General features: G+C 34.8%; 3 protein-coding genes across 26 annotated transcripts; all 3 read right to left on the minus strand.

Moving 5' to 3' along the window:
- Positions 1–120: 120 nt before the first annotated feature.
- Positions 121–6,279, minus strand: LOC110774899 (pentatricopeptide repeat-containing protein At5g19020, mitochondrial). Of its 3 annotated transcripts, none has more exons than XM_056839943.1 (3): positions 4,111–6,279; positions 3,247–3,422; positions 121–530 (listed from the first exon to the last, which is right to left on the minus strand). In XM_056839943.1, the coding sequence occupies exons 1-2, from the start codon at positions 6,203–6,205 to the stop codon at positions 3,412–3,414; spliced, it is 2,106 nt and encodes a 701-aa protein (XP_056695921.1). In that variant the 5' UTR covers positions 6,206–6,279; the 3' UTR covers positions 121–530; positions 3,247–3,411. The 3 variants fall into 3 exon arrangements, with proteins under 3 accessions (XP_056695921.1, XP_021835183.2, XP_021835182.2); XM_021979491.2 differs by having other exon boundaries at positions 3,247–3,871; XM_021979490.2 differs by having other exon boundaries at positions 3,247–3,871; positions 3,991–6,278.
- Positions 1,905–3,407, minus strand: LOC130469575 (probable leucine-rich repeat receptor-like protein kinase At2g33170). Its single transcript, XM_056838941.1, has 4 exons — positions 3,396–3,407; positions 3,247–3,338; positions 2,192–2,680; positions 1,905–2,025 (listed from the first exon to the last, which is right to left on the minus strand). Exons 1-4 carry the CDS (start codon positions 3,405–3,407, stop codon positions 1,905–1,907), a joined length of 714 nt encoding a protein of 237 aa, XP_056694919.1.
- A 1,591-nt stretch (positions 6,280–7,870) lies between the features above and the next one.
- Positions 7,871–13,728, minus strand: LOC110774902 (cytochrome b561 and DOMON domain-containing protein At5g35735). Of its 22 annotated transcripts, none has more exons than XR_008930198.1 (5): positions 13,377–13,720; positions 11,513–11,656; positions 10,219–10,440; positions 9,673–9,878; positions 7,871–8,148 (listed from the first exon to the last, which is right to left on the minus strand). XR_008930198.1 is itself a non-coding variant. In XM_021979498.2 (4 exons), exons 1-4 carry the CDS (start codon positions 13,548–13,550, stop codon positions 8,125–8,127), a joined length of 564 nt encoding a protein of 187 aa, XP_021835190.1. In that variant the 5' UTR covers positions 13,551–13,720; the 3' UTR covers positions 7,871–8,124. The 22 variants fall into 22 exon arrangements, 4 of the variants coding, with proteins under 4 accessions (XP_021835190.1, XP_021835191.1, XP_021835189.1 ...); XR_008930196.1 differs by having other exon boundaries at positions 7,871–8,255; XR_008930195.1 differs by having other exon boundaries at positions 7,871–8,296.
- Between the last annotated feature and the right edge of the window lie 7,993 nt (positions 13,729–21,721).

A 21,721-nucleotide genomic window follows, 5' to 3' on the forward strand; every position in this document is an offset into this window, starting at 1 on the left:
TTTTGCAGTGTTTTTGGGGCAACGCCTTAGCATTTGTGCGCGTCGCAAATAGTTAAATATTTTTTAAAAAAAATATATACAAATAATAGCTCAGATGCAATATATTATATAGTAGCTTAGTAGCATCAAAGCATAATGCCATTATTTGACAACAACCAACAAATTATTAAAACATACCACAAATAGTTAATATGTGGCAGAAATTTTGCCATAGGTTCCTTTATAATTTGTAAAACCCAAAAAAAGAAATTTATATAATAACCTGTGTATAAGACATAACATATATGCTCCAACATCCAACATATATATGCTTCAGCTAGCATCCAACGTCATATCCAACATCATAATATCAATGTACATAGGCAACATCCATTAAATACTAGAAAGCAAAAACATGAAACATAACATTACTAGACAATGAACTCATTCGATGGTATTTATCAAATACTTGTCTTTAAAATGCTTTGCCCATTGTTCTCGAGTTTCTTCTAACTCTTCATTGAGTATGGTATTGTCCTTTGTACATAACCCTTCAAAAACCAAAAACTTGATATTAGTTACTCGAAAATTAATTTAGAAGTCGCCAGAAAATTCGAATCTTATAAATAAGTGTGTTCACCTCAGACAAATTTTCCTTGTATTCATTGTATACAATGCCAACATCATGCATGTATTTCATCACATAATAACCACTATCAATTGCGTCAATATTGAGCACACTATTTACACAAATGAGGCACATACATTAGGCAAAAAAGATAGAAAACAGCTCTATGGTGGCTTGGCCGGCCAGGAGGCACGCGCAACCATGAAGTGGCCTGGCAGCATATGCATTGCAATATCAGGTTAATTAACCCTGCCTCACTCTAACCCGCCTATACAAGACCTCGTTCGATCAGCAACTAATACAAGATTCTTCAATTTAAGGTAGATATTGTTTTGTACGGTTAGTGTGGCCTTTCAGATATTCCTTAGGCTCATAAAATTCAAAAGCTTGTTTGCTTACACAAGCACAGTGGCGGTGCCAGTACGGGTTCAGTGGGTTCAACTGAACCCGTACTGCCCCTGGGGAAAATCTGAAAATCTGAAAATCTGAAGAAAACAAACTCAGTATATATAATATTTTACGCTTAATATGAAAGATTAATGTTGATGGCTCAGTGGTACTTAACCTGCGTGGGAATAGTGCTTTGCTTTTGTGTTGGGTCACGGGTTCAAACCCTTTGCCCCAAACTTTTTTGTTTTCTTGCTATTTTGTTCATACATTTGGATGAAAACGACATTTCTTTCATTTTTTTTGGCCTTGGACACACCCCCCATATTATTATTGTTAATTTAACATTGGGACAGAAATATTTGATTTTATTATATTTTTTCCCCTTTTAATGATATCAATAACTAAGTTGTGTCATGTTCGAAAATTTCGAACCCGTAATGAAAATTTTCTGGAGCCGCCACTGCACAAGCATGAATGATTTATACCACAACACCTGAAGCCAAGATCATTTATTGCTAAATATGCCAAGATTAGATCTTATTATATAATTAATCAAAGAAAAAACAGAGGTTGTTTTTCTAAAGTTGAGTTTGGATCCATTTGTTTCCTCTTTCTAAAAAGCACCCAACAACAGAACATGCTACCAACTACCAATTCAACTTCTTGTATAAGAAATCATCCAAGTTTGTCTAAAAGTTTCAAGAGTATTCTATCTGCTACGTATACTATATACTCCGATCCCGTTAGTATATGTATAAGATTGTAACAAACTTGTCTGCATTATTCACCAGCACAAGCATTATATTCTACGTTGTCGTTCGTAGTCTTGACAGGAACTTACAGATAGCAAGCAAGAAATCAGCAAGACTCAAAATTCAAAGAACAATTCTATGAAAATCTATGAAAATCACAGACAAAGGCAGAAGACAGAGAATTGGGGCCGCAGCAAAACGTTATCATCAAAGAACAATTTTAGATGCACAAGGCTAGCAAGATCAGCAAAGATTTTTGGGATTTCGCCGATCAAACTGCATTGAGTCATCCAAAGAAACATTAAATTCTTAAGCTTCCCAATGGTAAAATTAAACAAACACTGACTAAGGTAATATCAGTTTACTCTTAGAGTGGAGTTAAGCTCCAAGTTTATGTTGAAGTTACTGATTTGAAAATAACAGAGTTTTGGGTTATTTTCACCACTGCATTAACTTCTGCAGGTTAGACAAGGTATATGGCAACTCCCCATGCAGGTGATTGATATTGAGATAAAGAGTAGTTAATGAGGTGAGATTTCCAATTTCTGGTGGGATTGTTCCTGTAAGTTGGTAAAGGGCGATGACAGAAAGATTGTGTAGGTTCCCAATGGTTGGAGGGATCGGACCTGAAAGTTTATATGTTGAGAGGTCCAGCCCGAACAAGACTTTCAGATTTCCTATATCTGACGGTATGGAACCGCTGAAATTGTTTTGGTAAAGATAAAGATACTCAAGTTTTGTCAATTGGCCAATTTCTGGAGGGATTATCCCACTAAAAGTATTACCATAAATCTGTAAGGAAGTCAACTTAGTCCAGTTGGTCAAAAAGTACGTGGAGGACTCGCAAAACAGTTTATTTCTAAATAACTCAAATTTTGATATATTTCCGAGATTTGTCAAGGACAATGGTATCTTCCCACTAAGTGAGTTTCTAGAAAGATGCAGAGCAGTAAGGTCTGTACATGATCCAAGTTCGGAAGGAATAGTAGAATTCAATTTATTGGATTACAGAGCATGGATTTTCAGGTTTTTAAGCTGACCCATGGACGATTGAATTCTCCCTGTGAGTAGATTTTGGTTTAAGTGAAGAAGTTCGAGGCTAGAAATGAACCCGGTGCTTTCAGGAATTGAACCATTGATCTGGTTAATGCTCAGGTCAAATGGTCAATGTGAGTCAGGTTGGAGAGATCGGAAATCTTAGGTTTGTACATGACCCAAGTTGGGAAGGGATTGTAGAATGTAATCTATTGGAAGAGAGATCAAGGATTTCAAGGCTCTTAAGTTGGCCTATGGACGATAGAATTCTCCCTATGAGTAGATTTTCGCTTAGGCAGTTAGGCGGAGGAGTGTGAGGCCAGAAATGGACCTGATGTTGTCATGAATTGAACCATTGAGCTGGTTAATGCTAAGGTTAATGTGTGTCAGATTGGAGAGCTCGGAAATCTTAGGTGATACTGATCTAGTAATGGAATTTTTACGAAGAGGAAATATAATTACCTCTGCATCAGGTTGTAGTCTTCTTGACTTAACAACAGCAGCAGTGCGAGTTGAACAGAAGCAGAACCCCAGTGACTCCCCTCGGAACGGCACTGCTCACAGCAGACATCTTAGTGCAGCTGCTCAGCAGTCAAAAACTGGCAGCAGACCTGCCACACCATCCTCTCAGAACCTCCCTGCAGCAAAAATAAAACAAAACAGAGAGCAGAGAGCTACAAACACATAAATTCGTTCAATAAACCACATGATAAATTCTAAACAACTTATTACTTATAGCAATGAACACAATCAATTCAGTAAGATCCTCAAATTCAATCAACACTCTTTCCAATTACGGGGTTAATCCATATGTACACAACTGAAAACCTGCCGAGGCTACTAGATCTCAAGTGATTGATTATAGAGTCCAGTTAGGTCCATATGTATGCAACTGTGAAACAATAGAGGCTACGGTATCGATCTTAGGTACATAAAACGACTATAAACACAGGGTATGCAGACTATACCAGGGTATGCCCTGGGGGTAAGTGTAGTTTTTGCGGAAAGATCCATTGCCCAGGGGGTTGAAGACTGTTCCATGACATTTACAAACAAGACTTTACATTTTTCCAGGTGGCCTTTGGAACTGAAATATTCACCAAAAGATATTGGAAGCAGAATCTCCATTAGTTAATCAATAACCAAATATCCCTCATAAAAAGAAAAGAAAAGAAAAGAAAAACCTATCCATTTCAAAAAGTCTACCTTATTTGCCATAGTAAACAACTATCTCGAGAATTACAACAGTAAAACCTTTCCAACTTGATCTAAAAACAGTACTCTGTCATGCAAAACTAGCACCAGGCAACCTTATCATATGCTCACCTTCCATTGATTTCCGAACCCCAGTCGCATCATTCCACCTTCCAGCATCTGCGTAAAGGTTGGAGAGTAGGACCCTGCTTGCCCCATGAGAGGTGTCTAAGCTCCTAAGACTCTTGGCTGCTCTCTCTCCTACCTCCACATTACCATGTGTTCTACAGGCTGCCAACAATGTACCCCATATAACCACATCTTTCTTCATTGGCATGCTCTCTACAATTGCCTCTGCTTCTTGCAATCGCCCTGCTCTACCTAGGAGGTCCACCATACAACCATAATGCTTAATATTTGGATTTATGTTATACACCTTTTTCATGCTCTCAAAGTACTTTTCCCCTGCTTCCACCAACCCAGCATGGCAACAAGCTGTCAAAACTCCAATAAAAGTGATCGAGTTGGGTTGAATACTCGTTTTTTCCAAGTCTTCAAACATTCTCAACGATAAGGTAGCATGCCCATGCATTGCCAATCCACATATTATTGCATTCCATGGGGAGACTGAAGTCACTTTCAGTCGCAATGGATTGAAAAAATCCAAGGCATTGCTGATGCTCCCACATTTTGCATAAACATCAATAAGCGCTGCAATCAAATTGTCATTCAGGGGGATAGAATTACTTCTGATGAATTCATGGGCCCATTTGGCTTCTTTCAATGCGCCTAACGTGGCAATGGAAGAAAGAACACTCACCATAGTGATCTCATTTGGCTGGACACCAGTTTCCACCATTCCCTGAAATAACTCTAAAGCCATGTTCGCCTGTCCATCCTGTGAATAACCAGAAATCATGGAGCTCCAAGAGAATATATCTCTTTCAGGCATCTTCTCAAAGACTTCTCGAGCCTTCTCAATCATTCCATTTCTTGTAAACCCTGAAATAAGGGCATTCCATGATGCAAGATGGGATTTACAGGCTACCTCAAACTGCAAGCAAGCTAGGTTAATTTTCCCACAAGATGAGTACAAGTGAATAACTGTAGATTGAATAAAATCATAGCAGTTAAAGCCAGTCTTTACTATTGTGGCATGTAATTGCTGACCCTCACTAATTGCCATTACTCGCCCACATCCTGAAATTAAATCCACCATCATAACATCGTTGGGCCTCAAACCCGTGCTTAGCATGGTACGATACAGTGTTAAAGCTTCGACTAACCTATCTACTTGTACATATGCGTCAACAATTGTACCCCATGAAACTACATCCTTTTCAGGGATCTTTTCAAACAAATCCCTTGCCAAATCCACATACCTTGCTTTTGAAAATCCATTCAACATTACATTCCAAGAAACTATGTTCTTCTCTGGCATTTCATTGAATAATCTCCTAGCATCGTCTAAACTAGATTTAAGACAGTACAAATGTAACAAATTAGTAGAAACAAGAACAATATCTTTCAGTCCAACCTTGGTACTATATGCCTGGAGAGCTCTACCATCCGAAATTCTACCAACACGAGTATACGATGAGATGACACTAGCCATAGTTACTTCATTCGGAGAAACACCTGCAACTTTCATACCCTTAAAAACCATAATTGCTTGACTCCATCTATCACTCTTGGCCAAACCCATTATCAAGGTGGTGTAAGTAACACCACCTCTATCAGGCATTACATCAAACAGTTGGAGGGCATTATCTAACATACTAGATTTCACATAAGCACCAAGCATAATATTACACGAAATTGAATCCAATCGAGAACACGAATCGAATAGAGCTTTAGCAACGCCAATCTGATTACACTTAACATACATACTAATCAAACTGTTTTGAATAAAAATGTTGGAATCAAGACCTGATTTTAAGATTAGGGAATGAATTTGCTGTCCTTGAAAAACTGCTTGCAAAGAAGAACATGATTTCAGAGCAGAAACCAATTCCAGCTCATGGTCAATGCTTTCTTTGTTTGAATTTCGGCTTCCAATTTGAATCTTCGTTGAATTGAAGAAACATGAGAGATTGGTTTTTGCTTCCGATAAAGTTTGAGGAGATTTCTTCGAGAAATGAGATACCCATGTCGAATTTGATGAAGAAAGAGAACAAAATGTTGTTAGAAATTGGAGAACTGATTTGGGTTTGAGAGGTAGAATCATGAGACACGAATCATGAAGCTGTTAATTTTTTGCTTTGTATTGGAAGTAAGCCAGACTTCTTGTACTAGTGACGGGAAATGCCTAATTAAATAAGGAAAATTTGTCAAATACAATCTAATAAAGTTGTCTATTTTCTAATTACAATCTCAAATTTCTAATTTTGCCTATTACAACTTAAACTTACTAGGATTCGGACGCGCGCGATGATGCCCACCTAAAAAAGTGACTGAATGCTAATCTCCAAAATCAAACATGATAAAAATAAAGAGAAGAAGAAAAAAGCTAAGTTTACAAATGTAGCATAATTCTAATTACATTCGGTATCTTAACTTTAAAAAGCCATTGATGTCTTTCATTATGTATGATATATGTATTAATACGATTTAGGTTAATAATATTATTTTTTTGCTACTGCATTACTGGTGATGAAAACTCTCATATAGTGCTCAGTGGTTGAAGAGTTGGATAATCAATCAAATTAGATGTTTGCATTTGTTATTATATCATTTAACAAAATAAGGATAGTAAAGAAGCAATAAACGAAAGGTAAACAACAGCGGGCCATGACGACTGTAACCCAAAGGCGAACTGATCTAGGCTACGAGAGAAACTAAACAAGAAAGATTGGTGGTTCGAAAATATACTAAGCCTTGAAACAAGATCGAACCATCAACAATAACAATGTCAAAGACTTAATTAATCTTTTCTCATGAATTACATACTCTTAATTGGTTAAAAAGTTCAGCTATATATCTATTTTAAGTACTAAAGTACTTTAAAAATATCTTTCCAGCACAACTATATTCTGCCCATCAAATCGTTGATCATTGTTGTTCCGCAATCTTCATGTCACCCTCTTCTAAAGATGTTAGTCTAGAATAACCGGTGTCTCTACCCCGGCATGAAAATCATAGATTACCTAGTAACACAATAAAATATAGGAAACAACCCAGAAATGAACCAAAATGAAAATCATAAAAGGGACAAAGGTCAAAGAGGTGAACTAACTAAAGGCAATGACATGTAGATAAGGAGTATCCTCACGTAATCATGTTATGTATGCTGAATATTTCACCAGTTCCTTAAATATTACTCCATGTTGACGTTACGCTTCCCAATACATGACTTTGACTCTTACTCTCTCGAATTATACATAAGTAAAAATTACAAAAAAAAACTAATATTTAGAAAATACATATATTCTCACTAAAAAGAAGAAAAGCGAGAAGAGTGGACTTGTTGAAATACTTGTAAGCAAAAGAAGATACCTTTGATACAATGTTATCTCTAAGGCTCGAATTGCAGTATTTAACAAGCCTAAACAAATTGTAACTTTGGTCATGTATTTGGTTACAAATGGTAACTTATGTTCTTCCCTTACATTGTTCTTCCCATTATATTATGCTTCACCAAAGTTAATAGGAAAGATAAGTTGAGACTACCAAAAGCAAACTCTAAAGTCTAAACAAATTAACATAATGGAAGAGCAAGACCTTTGCCATCAAACCAGAGCTCTAAAAGGGACTTGAGATCCTGATAATGGTTTTTGGAGGAGTATCTTTGACAAATCTGCAGAAAATTATTATGCTTCATCAAAGTTTCCATTTTTTTAGCATGCCCTAGCATTGAACTTAAACCAAAGGCAAACCACCAAAGCAATCCATGTAACCGAATTGCCAACTCTACTTATTTTTTTTTGGATAAATCATTATTGTATTAAAATTGGTAACTAAAGACGAACTGTGTATTTACAAGGTTGAAAAAAACAACCACTCACAAACAAAACAAACCAAAACCTATACAACTACTAAAAAAACAAAACAAAGGGGCAAACACACGCTCAACAATGAAAAATACAAACTCCAAAAGATAAATGAGGCAACTCTTGCTAAAAACAAGACTCTTCAAACAAGCTCCATCTACCGCATTGCAATATGTCCAGCCTTCAAATAACAAGACAGATCTCAGCAGATCAACAATAGTGGAGCAGAATAGCAGCCAAAGCAAGAATAAAACAGTAGTAGTCGAGATTCTCGAGAATAAAAACAGCCTGGAACATTGACCGGGAATACATCAAAAACATTGAGCATACTGTAAGAAACAAAGCAGAAGCAGCAAAACAGAAGCATCAGCAGCATATCAGAGGAAGAAGGGGAAGAACAGAAGAAGAACATAAACTGCAGATTAGAAGAAAAGAACAACAGATCACCTGTCTGCAGCAGGTACAACAACAAACAAAAAACAACAGCAACAACACTCTCTACAACTGGAAATAATTAAGAAAAGAAATTGATTTTTCTTATTCTAAATTCATCACGATATTTATTGATAATATCACCATAATCACATTGTTTCAAATGGTCAGAGATAGTGTCACCAATATGACAGCCAAAGTTGACATCACAGCTACCAGCATGACAGTAAGAGCTACCAGCAACCCGATTGCTAATTTCAGCTTATGTGGCCTCCTTCTATTTCGTGTATATAGCTACATGGCATCACCTACAAAGCATGAGTCTACACAACCCTTGGTTTCCTTCCAACTAAAATTTAGAAGACAGGTGTATTAGCAGAACTAAAATCCTTTGATATCTCTTTAACAAGTTGTTCTGTTTCTTCATCATCTGTAAGAAGCAGATCGGAAGAAGAGTTGGACAGCGATAACAATCTAAAAGCCTAAAATTGTAAAAAATGTTACGCTTCTTGTTCATCTAGAAGTATTACTCTTGTCCATTAAATATTAGCCATTTTAGCAAGCCTACCAAAGAGCATATACAAGAGTATTTGGAAATCTGTTACAAAATTATAATATTTGCTTGTGATTGGGTTTTTCAAACAGTTAATATTAAAAATATCAAATAAGCAAATAGTCCATTTTTCAGGTCAGTAAGATACTCAGTAATGCACCACTAAATGACATAATCACTTTGCTTAGCTAAAACCAGGAAAAAAACCAGATTAAAGTAAATCAAATCAGGAAAACACAAAAAACTATCCAACACAAGACAAAATTTCAGTTCCAAAACAGAGAAAGAAACGAGAAATCTGTCCAACACATAACGATTTGACAAACACAAACATGATTTTTAGGGATACCAAACTTGAGCGAACCCAAAAACAGCGAAACAAGCAACTGGATGGAAATTTCACCATAAGCAGGAACAAATTAAATCAGAAAGTATTGCAGATAGTGGGCTCAAGCTCGAATTATTATTGTCAAACCAAATTCGAACATGATTTTTAGGTTCAAGGCTTCCGAAACAGAGAAATAGTAGTGAAACTGTGAAAGTGTTAATTAGTCATTCTGTCAATGAGAGTAGTGAACAAGCTATTTAAAATATTTTCTTGACCAGTTAATAATTGCAGTCGTAACGGAAGTGGCATTGATTAATAATTTAGCCCAACCTCCATTAGATGGGAAATTTAGGACTTAGCTAAACATATCATAAATTAATGTACATTTGTACCTGCGTTATTTGGGTTTGTCAGTAACTTTTTGGCCCCAAAATCCCCATATGAGGGATCCAAGATCCAACTATCTGCATCTCGGAAGTTGTAGTCTTCTATTATGGGACCCTTTGCAGAAAATAATGCCATTTATGGGGCCGACTGTAAAGAACAACCCTTGACCCATTCCCAATAAGGTCTTTTGGTTCATAGCTCTTTACTCATCCTGTCCAATCTCGTAGAGTAGAAACATTATGATATTCTATGAACTCATGTACAAATCAAAAAAAGAATGCATTGTATTAACACCTTGTGGATTTTTTTAACTACGACTATTCCTGTAGATTTCCCAAGGAAAATATATCATCAATTATTCAGCAAGTATAACCAATAAAACACAAGCACGGTCACATTATATGTGGGACATAAGCCGAAATGTTCAGATCTTTCAAGTATAACATCTTTCAAGTATAACAGTTCAACACGTTAGGCTCAAATGAGCGTAAATTTGAAAAGCAAGCATGAGTTAGTTCCCTGTAGAGTAGCAAGTGCAAAGAGGGAAATACCGGTGTAGAGATGGCTCGTGTATACAATCCCAACCGACTTGTTCCGAGCTGAAGACCGGTGGCCCAGCCGACAACACCAATAGCATATCCAGATATTTGGCAAGCAACATGAATATCAAACCAGACAGGATCTGCTAACTCAATTGTTCTCACATATCTTGCTATGATAGCTCCAATTGGAAATAATAGTCCCCAACTAACTGCATTCAGTATTCCATGAGTCTGGAACACAAACAAACAAAAATACACCACCGAAATTTCAATTTCATATCAGCAAATAAACATGAAAACCAGAGTTTGAAAAGAAGGTTGGTGGCTATCATAAGCTGACATGTAATTCAGGAAAACAATGATAATTGACAAGTGAAATCACCAATGTTTCAGCAGTTTCTATTCATAGAAATTAAAAGAAGACAATTTCTGAAGCACAACTAACAACTTCAGAGCATCACTGAGATCCCAAAAAATAACAGGAAAACATAAAACACTTTTGGTTGGTTTACTGGTTTTTTCTCCAATCTTGAATATGGTTGACTGGTGGACTGGTGGTTGATCAAAAATTCAACACCGAATTTACAGTAGGTTGTTTGTTAACTGACAGCAGGATTGTAATGTCGTACCAAAGACTTGACATCTAGACAAAACAAGGTATAATTTTAGAACATAATCAACCTATTGTTCGATTGGAGCTCCATATGTTCCAGAGAGACGCAAACTCCAGCATTAATCATTTTCCCTATAGGTGCAAATCCAAGCATCCACATTGCTGCAGCTGGACAATGAGATACCTTTACTCAGCCTTTGACAGATAATCAATCTGCTAGAGGGACAATAGACTGTAGTCACATACAAGTATTATTTAATATGCACAATTTTTCCTAAAGAAAGCATGCTACTTGGATATACCGCAAACAGGTGAGGTGTTTACCCTCAGTTTACAACTCTCGTCTATATAGATCCACCACAACTCTACCCAATCGTCATGAAATAGGTCTCTCTCAAACATATTTGACAAGGATATCAAAAGTTGTTCCACTATATAAGTAAATACAAAGCTTCAAAAGAGAAACTAAAGGCAGCTTTGAACTTTCTAACGTCTGATAAGGTTATGTAGGATATATCTTACTAACAAGTTGAATTCAATTTCCAACCACTGGCGTAACAAATTGTCAGATAACGACTCACAACATTTACCTAATCCATGACAAGAAATTGAACATGCTAACTAACATTAGGTCCCTCTTATAAGTTTTTGCAGAGAAGAGAACAAAAATAAACTCTGCAGCGCAATTACCTCATTATCATTGACCCAAACACTGTGAGCTGCCAGTAGATTACCTTGGAGGAAGTCTATTTTCTCCAAATATGACATTGTTCCATGATCAATTTTTATGGTGTCTACGACAAATTGATTCTCATGCGGAATCTCAGCAACATGCTATTACAATTAAACATCAATATATCAAGATAATCACAAAATACATTTATAAAGAAAAACCAATTCGTGAAACAGGATCATATTAAAGAATAAACAAAATGACATTTTACTCTTGAAATAGAAATAGCTCAAGGTACTTGACAATAGACAGCATCTTAACCAGGATCATATCGTCAAGGAGAAAGAGAAGGAAATTATGAAAGGAAATCGGAATTCTGAATTTTGCAAGGCCCTGCTATAGAACATCTAACTGTCCTTTCAACAGAAGTTGTACAAGTTTAGAGGTTTAGACGTGAGATACAACATACTCCGTAATACACAAATGAATTACGGTGTGGGAAAAACGAGCATAGATTGTTGTCCTTCAAAGTATCAAAATTTAGTCAAACTGCAGCTCAGCCTAATCATAAGTGATAACTAACTCAAATATTCATTTGCCATAATCATTTTCCGTATAGGTAAATAATAACTGACAGAGACTCAATCATAAGTTGATAACTAAATCAAATATTCTATAACTAACAATGCGGAAATAGCACCAGTATTAGTAAGCTATGTTTTTATACCACGTGTTTGTTTCTAATTCTAACTAATTAGTTATCAAGGGCCTCAAATAAGCTATTAAGGGTATGATTTATCATGAAAGTTGAGCAATCAATTAAGACAGGAACTATGGTTTAAAAAAGATCAAGATGCTTGCATTTCATAAAATAACCAGAACAGTACTCAACAGCTATCTTGCTTAGGCGAGGCTTGGAAAGTCTAGACGTACAAAGTCCTTGCCTCTATATGTCAAAGAGTATTCCCAAAATCAACAATCAACGTTCAAATTACAAAATTCCTTTCTCCTTTCTCTAAAGATTGCATCACTATTCATCATTTCCAGGTTCATTGATCCGCTAACTCTACATTGTCTACAAATGATGTGGGATTTCCGCACAATAACTCGTTTAATACTATGATACTCGATACTGAGAGTTTCAGCCCTCTTTGATCAAAACACAAACTACCCTCTTGAACCCCAATACTCCGAACAATCTCTGTAGTTACTTTTTGCTCATTTTTTTGTTGTTCTAGTGAAGACGACGTAGACAATAATCTGCTAATATAGACTGAGGCAGCGGAAAACACAAGAAATGTTTGTTCATCTTTCTTCCAGACAAGATCAGAAAGTTTTACTACCACCCAAAAATAACTGGACCAAAATAATACCTTACTGTTTTTGTAATATACAACGATCTGGTCTAATTTGATAACCCAAATTGGCATAAAGATATCCCTAAAATTCGAAAGACTGGACTTGGTATCGAGCTCAACAAGAGCCGATCTTCTAAAAGTGATTATTGATTAGCACTTTACAACGTCAGTTGCTGATATTTCAAGAATTAGGTTAAAAAGACTAAAATTAAGCAATAAACAAGCAAAATGGCACATAAATTTACCCATAATTCGAGAGAAGACCATTATGGAGATGCTCGACAGCTGAAAGATCAACATCATCAATTCACCAACATAAAAATGACAATAAGTAAATCAAACCGATTGCAAACAAAAATACCAATCAAACTCACGCCAAAAGGTCACCGATAAATTAGACCAAAATGTTCAAAACAACACATACCAAAAAAAAATTAGCGAAGAAAACACCAACAGATTAAACCAAAATTGGAATAAAAGACGAAAAAATGAAGGATTAACAACTCGGAGCTCAAGAGCTTACCAAAAACGACGCAAAATAAAACCTAAAACAAATGAGAGGAGAGAGATTTTTTTCCCCTGTCGCCTCTGCCTCGCCGGCGCCACCACCGTCAGTTCCAACCGTAGTTCCCACCGCCGCCGCCTCCCTCTGTTCTGCTCGGCCACAAGAGAGGGCGCGATGAAGGCTGGATTTCATGGTTCTTGAAAAGAGAGAGAGGAGGAGAATGAAAGAAGAGAGGGGCGGGAGAATTCGGCCACAAGAGGTGGCGCGATGGAGGCCGGAGTCCAGGTTTCTTGAAAGGGGAGAGGAGGATACTGAAAGAAGAGAGGGGTTAGTGATTTCTGGGCTGGTGAATGCAGGTTGGCAATTAGAGAAGAAAAGCTAAGAGGGTAAATTGGTAAATGTGCTAAATATACTATTCATAAGAGAATTTTACGGTTTCAATGAAGGGGTTCTTGCTTTTAAAAGGGTTGTAGATACATCCAATTTAAATTACAACTCGAAGTTATTTTGCGACAAAAATCACCGGAATATGATGTCATAATGTTATTAAAAAAAATTACATAATTTCTATAAAAAATAATTAAATCGTTAAATAAGAATTAAAACAAAAATAAAATCAATTTTTTTTTTATATAGATATTATGTACTTTGTATTTTTTTTAATAACGTTATGACATCATTTTTCAATGATTTTTGCCGGAAAATAGTTTCGGGTTGTAATTTAAAATAAGTTTAAGGTTGTAATTGGCAAAATTAGAAATTTGAGGTTGTAATTGGCAAAGAGAGAACTTTATCAGGTTGTATTTGGCAAATTTGCCATTAAATAAATAAAAATATATAAGGCGTACATGATACACCGATACCTAATTATTTATTTACGTGACAGTTGATGATGCGGTACTTGTTGGTGAGTCTACTAGCTAGGATTCCAAAAGTTCAGCAATTACTCCAAGATTTCTTCAATGGGATAGAGTTTTGCAAGAGTATCAACCCCGATGAAGTTGTGGCGTATGGGGTAGATGTTCAGCCTGCTATTTTAAGTGGTGAAGGGAATGCGAAGGTGCATAACTTGCTGCTACGGGATGTTACTCCTTGTCTCATGGGCTAGAGACTGCTGGTGATTGCCATTAATGTGGTAGAGGAAGGAGAAGCATCAGAGGAGAGAGAAAAACGAGGGGTTTATTTTTTTTTAGGTCAGTTATTAGTTAAGGACTTAAGGGGGAATAAGGGGGGGTGGGATTTGGAGGGAATTCTTTTGAAAAAAATAAAATAAGTTGTTTAAAACGAGTCACGTGCCGGGCACGTGACAGTCAATGCCGGAATTAGGGCTTTGGTCCCTATTCACAACAAAAAACAGAAATTTGGTCCTATCTCACAACTTTTTTAAAAGGTCATTTGTCACAATTTTTGGGTTTTAAAAGGTCATTTCTAACAAAATTTCCTATTTTTTATTGGCCGTAACCATTAGATTTTCTACATACCGAAACAATTAGGCGTTCTAATATTGGATTAGTGTTTGATTTGGGATTGAATTTTACTTTAGATTAGTTTTTTATTTTGGATGAATTTTATTTAAGATTTATTTTAATGATTAGAGTGTTTGATTTTGGATGGAGTTGTATATATTAGCAATTAATTAATTAATTAAAATATTTTGGATGAGTTGTATATACCTAATTAATTATCTACATGGCAGTCGATTTTTTAATTCAAAAGTAAATTAGAAATATTATTTTTCATTTGTTGAAACCGTTAGATTTCTTACGTGATCCAAACTCTAATTCCTTTTAATAATTACAGAGTGTATCTTAATTTAAAACTAAATCCGCTTTTAATTAATTTTATGTTTATAAAAATATCCACAATTTGACAATAGTCAACCCCGTCCCACCCCCAACCCCAAAACAAAAATTGACAATAGTTTTCAGCCTCAAATTTTTCTTTTAAAACAAAAAAATTGAATTTATTCTATCAAAGATTATGTAACTTGGAGCACACCAAATATATATCTTTTATCATTTTTTTATTATTATTTTTATCTTTTTTATTGTTTCCTTCGTACGATTCAAGGCTTGGGTGTTCAAGAAAATCAAGGCTTTTTGGTGAAAGCTTGGGTGTTCAAAAAAATCAAGGCTTTTTAATTAGTGTTCACGTTCAATGTTTACCATATTCCCTACCCTCTTAAAATAAGAAATTACAGAAACATTAAAGAGCTTTGAGAGCTCAAATATATCATCGTAGATGCTCTTCATACACTAGAGAAAAAAAGCTCAAGTGCGGGCTCACTTTAAGGGATTAAGTGCGGGCTTTTACATGTGCAGCACATGGAGTGCCCGCACTTGATGTTTCTCAAGTGCTGCCAAAATATTGGCAGCACTTGATATTTCAAGTGCTGCCAATTTGGAAAATGAACCCGCACTTGACTAATTTTGTGCTGCCAATTTTAGAATATGAGCCCGCACTTGACAAACTTGGTGCTGCCAAATTTGAAAATGAGCCCGCACTTGACATATTTGGTGCTGCCAAATTTGAAAATGAGCTCGCACTTGACATATTTGGTGCTGCCAAATTTGAAAATGAGTCCGCACTTGACATAGAAATGGGCAGCACAAGCATAAAAATGAGCCCTGCTACATATTTGTTATATAACCGATTTCCCTGCTACATATTACAATTGGACCACGCCACTGATTAACCTCCATACATCACATAAAAATTATCCAATTATATAGATAGTTAAATTAAATAGTATATAATTGTAAATATAAAAGCCGATTACATTACAATCATAGAAAAACTAGCATCCATAATCTAAGATTCAATACAAAAAAATATCAAAGACAATGACTCGTAATGAAGTTTGCGAACTTTTCTCGAACTTCATTTATCTCCTCAATGGTGAAAGGCTGTTCCCTCGAATTATTGAATACCTTAAAAAGATCAACCATCAAAAAATATATAAATAATTTAGTTATATAATAAATATTGAATCGTACAATAAATTAAGACAATTTGTTTATAGCAATGAAATAATAAACCGTATACTAATAAAAATGGTTTATTTCGGTCCCCACTTTCACCTAATGAACCTAAATGAGTATTTTAAACCCTTTACATGTTAAATACACTTAGCTTTATGTTTCAAAGACGCATAATCACTCACTTTGGTCAATTTATGCACATATACGACTCATTTGATAATTATAGGTCACATTTTGACTAAAATTGCTTATTTAGGTCTCACCTTTCAACTAATGAACCTAAATGAGTATTTTAAACCATTTACATATTTAATATACTTATTTTAATGTTTCATTGACTCATTCTCACCTACTTTGGTCAAGTTATGTACATATAAGACTCGTTTGATCATTATCAGTCACATTTTGACTAATATGGCTTACTTTGGTCCCAACTTTAAATTAATGAACCTAAATTATTATTTTAAACTCTATACATGTTTAATATACTTATTTAAATGTTTCAAATACTAATTATCACCCATTTGGGTCAAATTATGCACATATAAGACTCGTTTGATCATTATCGGTCACATTTTGACTAAAATAGCTTATTTTGGTCCCAACTTTCAACTAAAGAACTTAAATAAGTATTTTAAAGCCTTCCCCTGTTTAATACACTTAGTTTTATGTTTGAACACTCATTATCACCCATTTCGGTCAAGTTAAGCACATATAAGGATTGTTTGATCATTATAGGTCACATTTTGACAAAAATGGCTTATTTCGGTTTCAACTTTCAACTAATGAAGTTAAATAAGTATTTTAAAGTCTTTCCATGTTTAACACACTTAGTTTTATGTTTCAAAGACACATTATCACCCATTTGGTAAAACTATGCACATTTAAGGCTCGTTTGATCATTATAGAACACATTTTGACTAAAATGGCTACTTTGATTCCTACTTTTAACCAATGAACCTAAATAAGTATTTTAAATCCTTTATGTGTTTAATATAATTAGTTTTATGTTTCAAAAACTCATTATCACCTACTTTGGTCAATTTATGCACATATAAGGCTTGTTTGATCGTTATAGGTCACATTCCAAATAAAATGGCTTATTTCACTCCAACTTTCAACTAATGAACTTAAATAAGTATTTTATACCCTTTACATGTTCATTAGACTTAATTTAATATTTCAAATACTCATTCTCACCTACTTTGGTCAAGTTATACAAATTTAAGGCTCATTTGATCATTATAGGTCACATTTTGACTAAAACGGCTTATTTCGGTCCCAACTTTCAAATAATGAGCCTAGATGAGTATACCGTTTACATTTTTAATACACTTTACTTTATGTTTCAAAGACTCATTATCACCCACGTTTGTCACGTTATAAACATTTAAGGATCGTTAATTCAATATAGTCCATATTTCACTAAAATGGCTTATTTCGCTCCTAACTTTCAAATAATGAACTTAAATAAGTATTTAAAATGCTTTACATGTTTAATAAACTTATTTTATGTTAAAAAGACTCATTATAATTACTTAGTTCAAGTTATGCACGTATAAGGATTGTTTGATCGTTATATGTCACATTCCGACTAAAATTGCTTATTTCGCTCCCAACTTTCAACTAATAAACTTAACTAAATATTTTAAACTCTTAACATGTTCATTAGACTTAGTTTAATGTTTCCAAGACTCACTCTCACCTACTTTGGCCAACTTATACACATTTAAGGCTCGTTTGATCATCATAGGTAACATTTTGACTAAAATGGCTTATTTCGCTCCTAACTTTCAACCAATGAACCTAATTGAGTATTTTAAATTCTTTACATGATTAATTCACTAAGCTTTATGTTTCAAAGACTAATTATCACCCACTTTGGTCAAGTTATGCACATTTAAGGCTCGTTAGTTCAATATAGTTCATATTTTGACTAAAATGGCTTATTTCGCTCCTAACTTTCAATTTATGAACTTAAATAAATATTTAAAATTCTATACATGTTTAATACATTTATTTTTATGTTGCAAAGATTCAATATCACCTACTTTGGTCAATTATGCACATATAAAGTTTGTTTGATCGTTATAGCCTTATAGGTCACATTCCGACTAAACTGGCTTATTTCGCTCCCTACTTTCAACTAATTAACTTAAATAAATATTTAAAACCCTTTACATGATTATTAGACTTAGTTTAATGTCTTAAAGAATCATTTTGAGATAACCCATTTGTTCATTATTAAGTTGTAACAAAGTTGACTTATGTCAAATACAATTGTACAACAACAACGCAGATGGCAACAGTAGGAGCAGGGGGATAAAAGGGAAGAAGAGGAGGGGTTTAGTGGGAATTTGAATTGAAATTCTAAGGCGAGCGAATTCCAAATATCTCTCTCGTTAGTGGGAGAGAGAAGAGAGGAGCTACATTAAAGAGGGGATTTTTAGGCGGGATTTTTTTTGTTCAATGCGTACTACGTAATGAAATAAGATATTTAGCACACTTAGGTCGTTTCCTGGCTTTTACTAAAGTGTCAATAGATGATTCAAGACCCACTCAAGTTTTGGATGTTTACTGATTACTAACTAACTTTTGTGTGATTAAATTTTTTTAAGTGAACCTGAATTCATGTTCATTGACAATGAAAAGGCAGTTGTAAAGCTCTAGCATACCAACTACTCGCTCCAAAGTCTCAAGTAAGAAAACCTGAACATCAGATTTTGGTAGGTAAGAGAATGTCTGGAAGTATCAGAATTTTGTACAGATCAGATATAACAGACAAGTAGATCATTAAGCATCAGTCTAGATCAGCAAGCATCAATGCAGATTAGAAAAGAAGAATATGATCATGTCTTAATGCAGAGCATGAGTACAGAAACGCATAACATGTGCAGATCAGAATGCCACATAAAAAACACGGAATATATGATCAGAAACTGATTTTAGGCTTTAGAACTTTTTTTCTCATGATATTAATTTAAGATGCATAATCACATAAATCAGTAAATGTAAAATTAAAATACTAAATGTGAAAATAACTAAAAGAAAAAAGTAGATCGCAAGATGTAAATTTAGAGACATGACTCGGACAACAACATAACGATGATAATTATGGGTGACATAATAGAATATACATACCAACAGACAATGAAAAGAATGATATATAGCACACGCCCTTAATCCTCCAGGAAAGAGAGACATACCACAACAGAAGCATCGGCTTACTGCCAGAACAACCGCTTGGCTAGCCAAAAGGCATAAAAATGCACCAACTCCATATCCCGTGGCAATGTCTGAATCATACTGACAATACTTGTAGTTTGCGTCCGGGTTTGATACAATATGGGTCTGGTCAAACACAAATCATTCATTTTTTACATGTTCTTATGCAATGCTGTGATTTATGAATGGAAATTTAAAAATACAAAGAGCTGATAATGCAGCTAATTAAGAAGGGAAAACGCAATCTTCAAAAGATTAGTCCTTTTGAAGCCTTTGATTACAACAACTGATAAGTTCAGAAGTCCTATGATTCTCACTTTCTATTCTAAACTGACCAAACGGCGCTACGTTTCTGTTTGAAGCATATTCTTAGCAAATACGTACGGGGTACTAAGAAGACAAAAATGATACTACTAAACTAATTGAAATTAACCAGAAGTAATGACTTGAATCCAATTTAATGCTAGTGCAGATCAAAGTTCCTTACAATCACAAACATATGAAATATGGCACCCCCTTGTTCCCTTCCTTACAGGGGCAATAACAACATGTACTGCCATCGGATACACAACCGTTACACTAAGACCTCATTGATAAGTTTGATACTTCTGTCACAACTAAGTAAACTAGTTCATCTATACCTAGTATTTAAAAAGCAAAACCATAGATGTTTAGATGACGTGTGGTATCCCTTTTTTCATTCATCCTTTGACACGTGGCATCACTTTTTTTCATCCATCATTTATTTTTTCAATTGTTTCTCAGGTTTATATTTTACAACTCTAGCACCTCTTTCACTTCATCTTCTCCATTCAATTTTAATTCATATAACATTATTCAATCTTTTCCACTTCATCTCTTTCTTTAAAACTATTATTAATTTATCTATAATTTAATTTTATATTTTTTTTTTAACCTTCAAATTTCTCACCTCTATTAAATCATGTATTTCTACTCAAATACAAGCCCTCCAAAAATTAGAATTTTAAAAGACAGTTCAATAACCACTAATTGCCCGTTCTTGGAACGGGCTCAAGAGCTAGTTTCCTAAAAGAAAGAACCCAACTAACAACAACAAAACTGAATAATTCGAGGTAGCTTAATGACAAGTGGATAGCGAAACAACATTGATCTCCGAATCTGATTCGCCTTAACAATCAAAATTACCAAATAATTTATGTGCTACATGTGTGGTAGATCATAAATGCTCCAACTATTTGGAAACTCAATAAGATGTGACACACAAAGTCCAACACCATGATCCATATGGATTCACTTCTAGATTCTAGCACATTCTAAAGGTCAAGGATTAAGCAGACATTCAGCTTAATTAAATGTTAATAACTCGGTAAATATCCAGTGTATCATCAGATCAACAAACAGCACACGATTTAATACTAATTGGTCACAAATTATTAAACGAAAAAATGCTACTAACATGCTCTGTTTTGTGAGAATAAATCAATATATAAATGCCCTAATTACTAATTATGTCAGATCTAGTAATTAAGAATTCCAATCAAAGTTAGAAAAATCACCATTCAACTTAACTAACCCATCAACTAAACTTCTCGTTCCCCCCTAATTTAGTCATCAAATTACTAGTTCAAACAATACGATCAACGCGACTATTAATTCGCAATAAGAAATGAAAATAGGAAACTTACAGTGCTTGTCTTTGTTCAGCGGAAACAGCGAGGCCGAAAGCAATGATTCAAGGACAATAACAGCAATGATAACAAGTTAGACGCCTATTGATAACAAGCCCTTACACTTCATCACTTCATCAAATGCCACAGCCCTCAGTTATAATTTCACATTATTCCCCTAAAAGCAAAAAAATTGAAAAATGTTGCAAGTATCATGATGAAAAATCATCTCAAATGAGTCAAGAACTGATGTTTAGTAATACAACCCAACATATAAAACACACACCTCCAATCCTAGTTCTAGACAAGGTTCTGCATACTTTGCTGCTGATAAAGTTGCACTTCTTTTGATATCAGCTTCCTTGCGATCAAACTCTACACGCAGTTGCTGAATCTTCTAGACCTGCTATTTTAGGTAAGGGCTTCAAGTTGAGACAAAAATCAATCACCATCCACACTAAATAAGATCGACAACAACAAAAAATTGGCACATAATGATAATTGATAA

This window comes from Spinacia oleracea, chromosome 3, assembly GCF_020520425.1.
Source record: "Spinacia oleracea cultivar Varoflay chromosome 3, BTI_SOV_V1, whole genome shotgun sequence".
In the NCBI taxonomy this organism is placed as follows: domain Eukaryota; kingdom Viridiplantae; phylum Streptophyta; class Magnoliopsida; order Caryophyllales; family Amaranthaceae; genus Spinacia; species Spinacia oleracea.

What these genes read in the sequence shown, in the direction of transcription:
- LOC110774902 (XM_021979496.2), bottom strand. Translation starts at nt 13,550, where the DNA reads ATGAAATCCAGCCTTCATCGCGCCCTCTCTTGTGGCCGAGCAGAACAG. An exon ending in TTTATTTTGCGTCGTTTTTG is followed by an intron (nt 11,657 to 13,376) that starts GTAAGCTCTTGA and finishes TAATTGTAATAG; the next exon opens with CATGTTGCTGAGATTCCGCA. An exon ending in CACGAGCCATCTCTACACCG is followed by an intron (nt 8,830 to 10,218) that starts GTATTTCCCTCT and finishes TGCTTCTTACAG; the next exon opens with ATGATGAAGAAACAGAACAA.
- LOC110774899 (XM_021979491.2), bottom strand. Translation starts at nt 6,205, where the DNA reads ATGATTCTACCTCTCAAACCCAAATCAGTTCTCCAATTTCTAACAACA. An exon ending in GGTTCGGAAATCAATGGAAG is followed by an intron (nt 3,872 to 4,110) that starts GTGAGCATATGA and finishes TGAATATTTCAG; the next exon opens with TTCCAAAGGCCACCTGGAAA.
- LOC130469575 (XM_056838941.1), bottom strand. An exon ending in GACTACAACCTGATGCAGAG is followed by an intron (nt 2,681 to 3,246) that starts GTAATTATATTT and finishes GCATCTTTCTAG; the next exon opens with AAACTCACTTAGTGGGAAGA. An exon ending in CTGCAGAAGTTAATGCAGTG is followed by an intron (nt 2,026 to 2,191) that starts GTGAAAATAACC and finishes GACTCAATGCAG; the next exon opens with TTTGATCGGCGAAATCCCAA.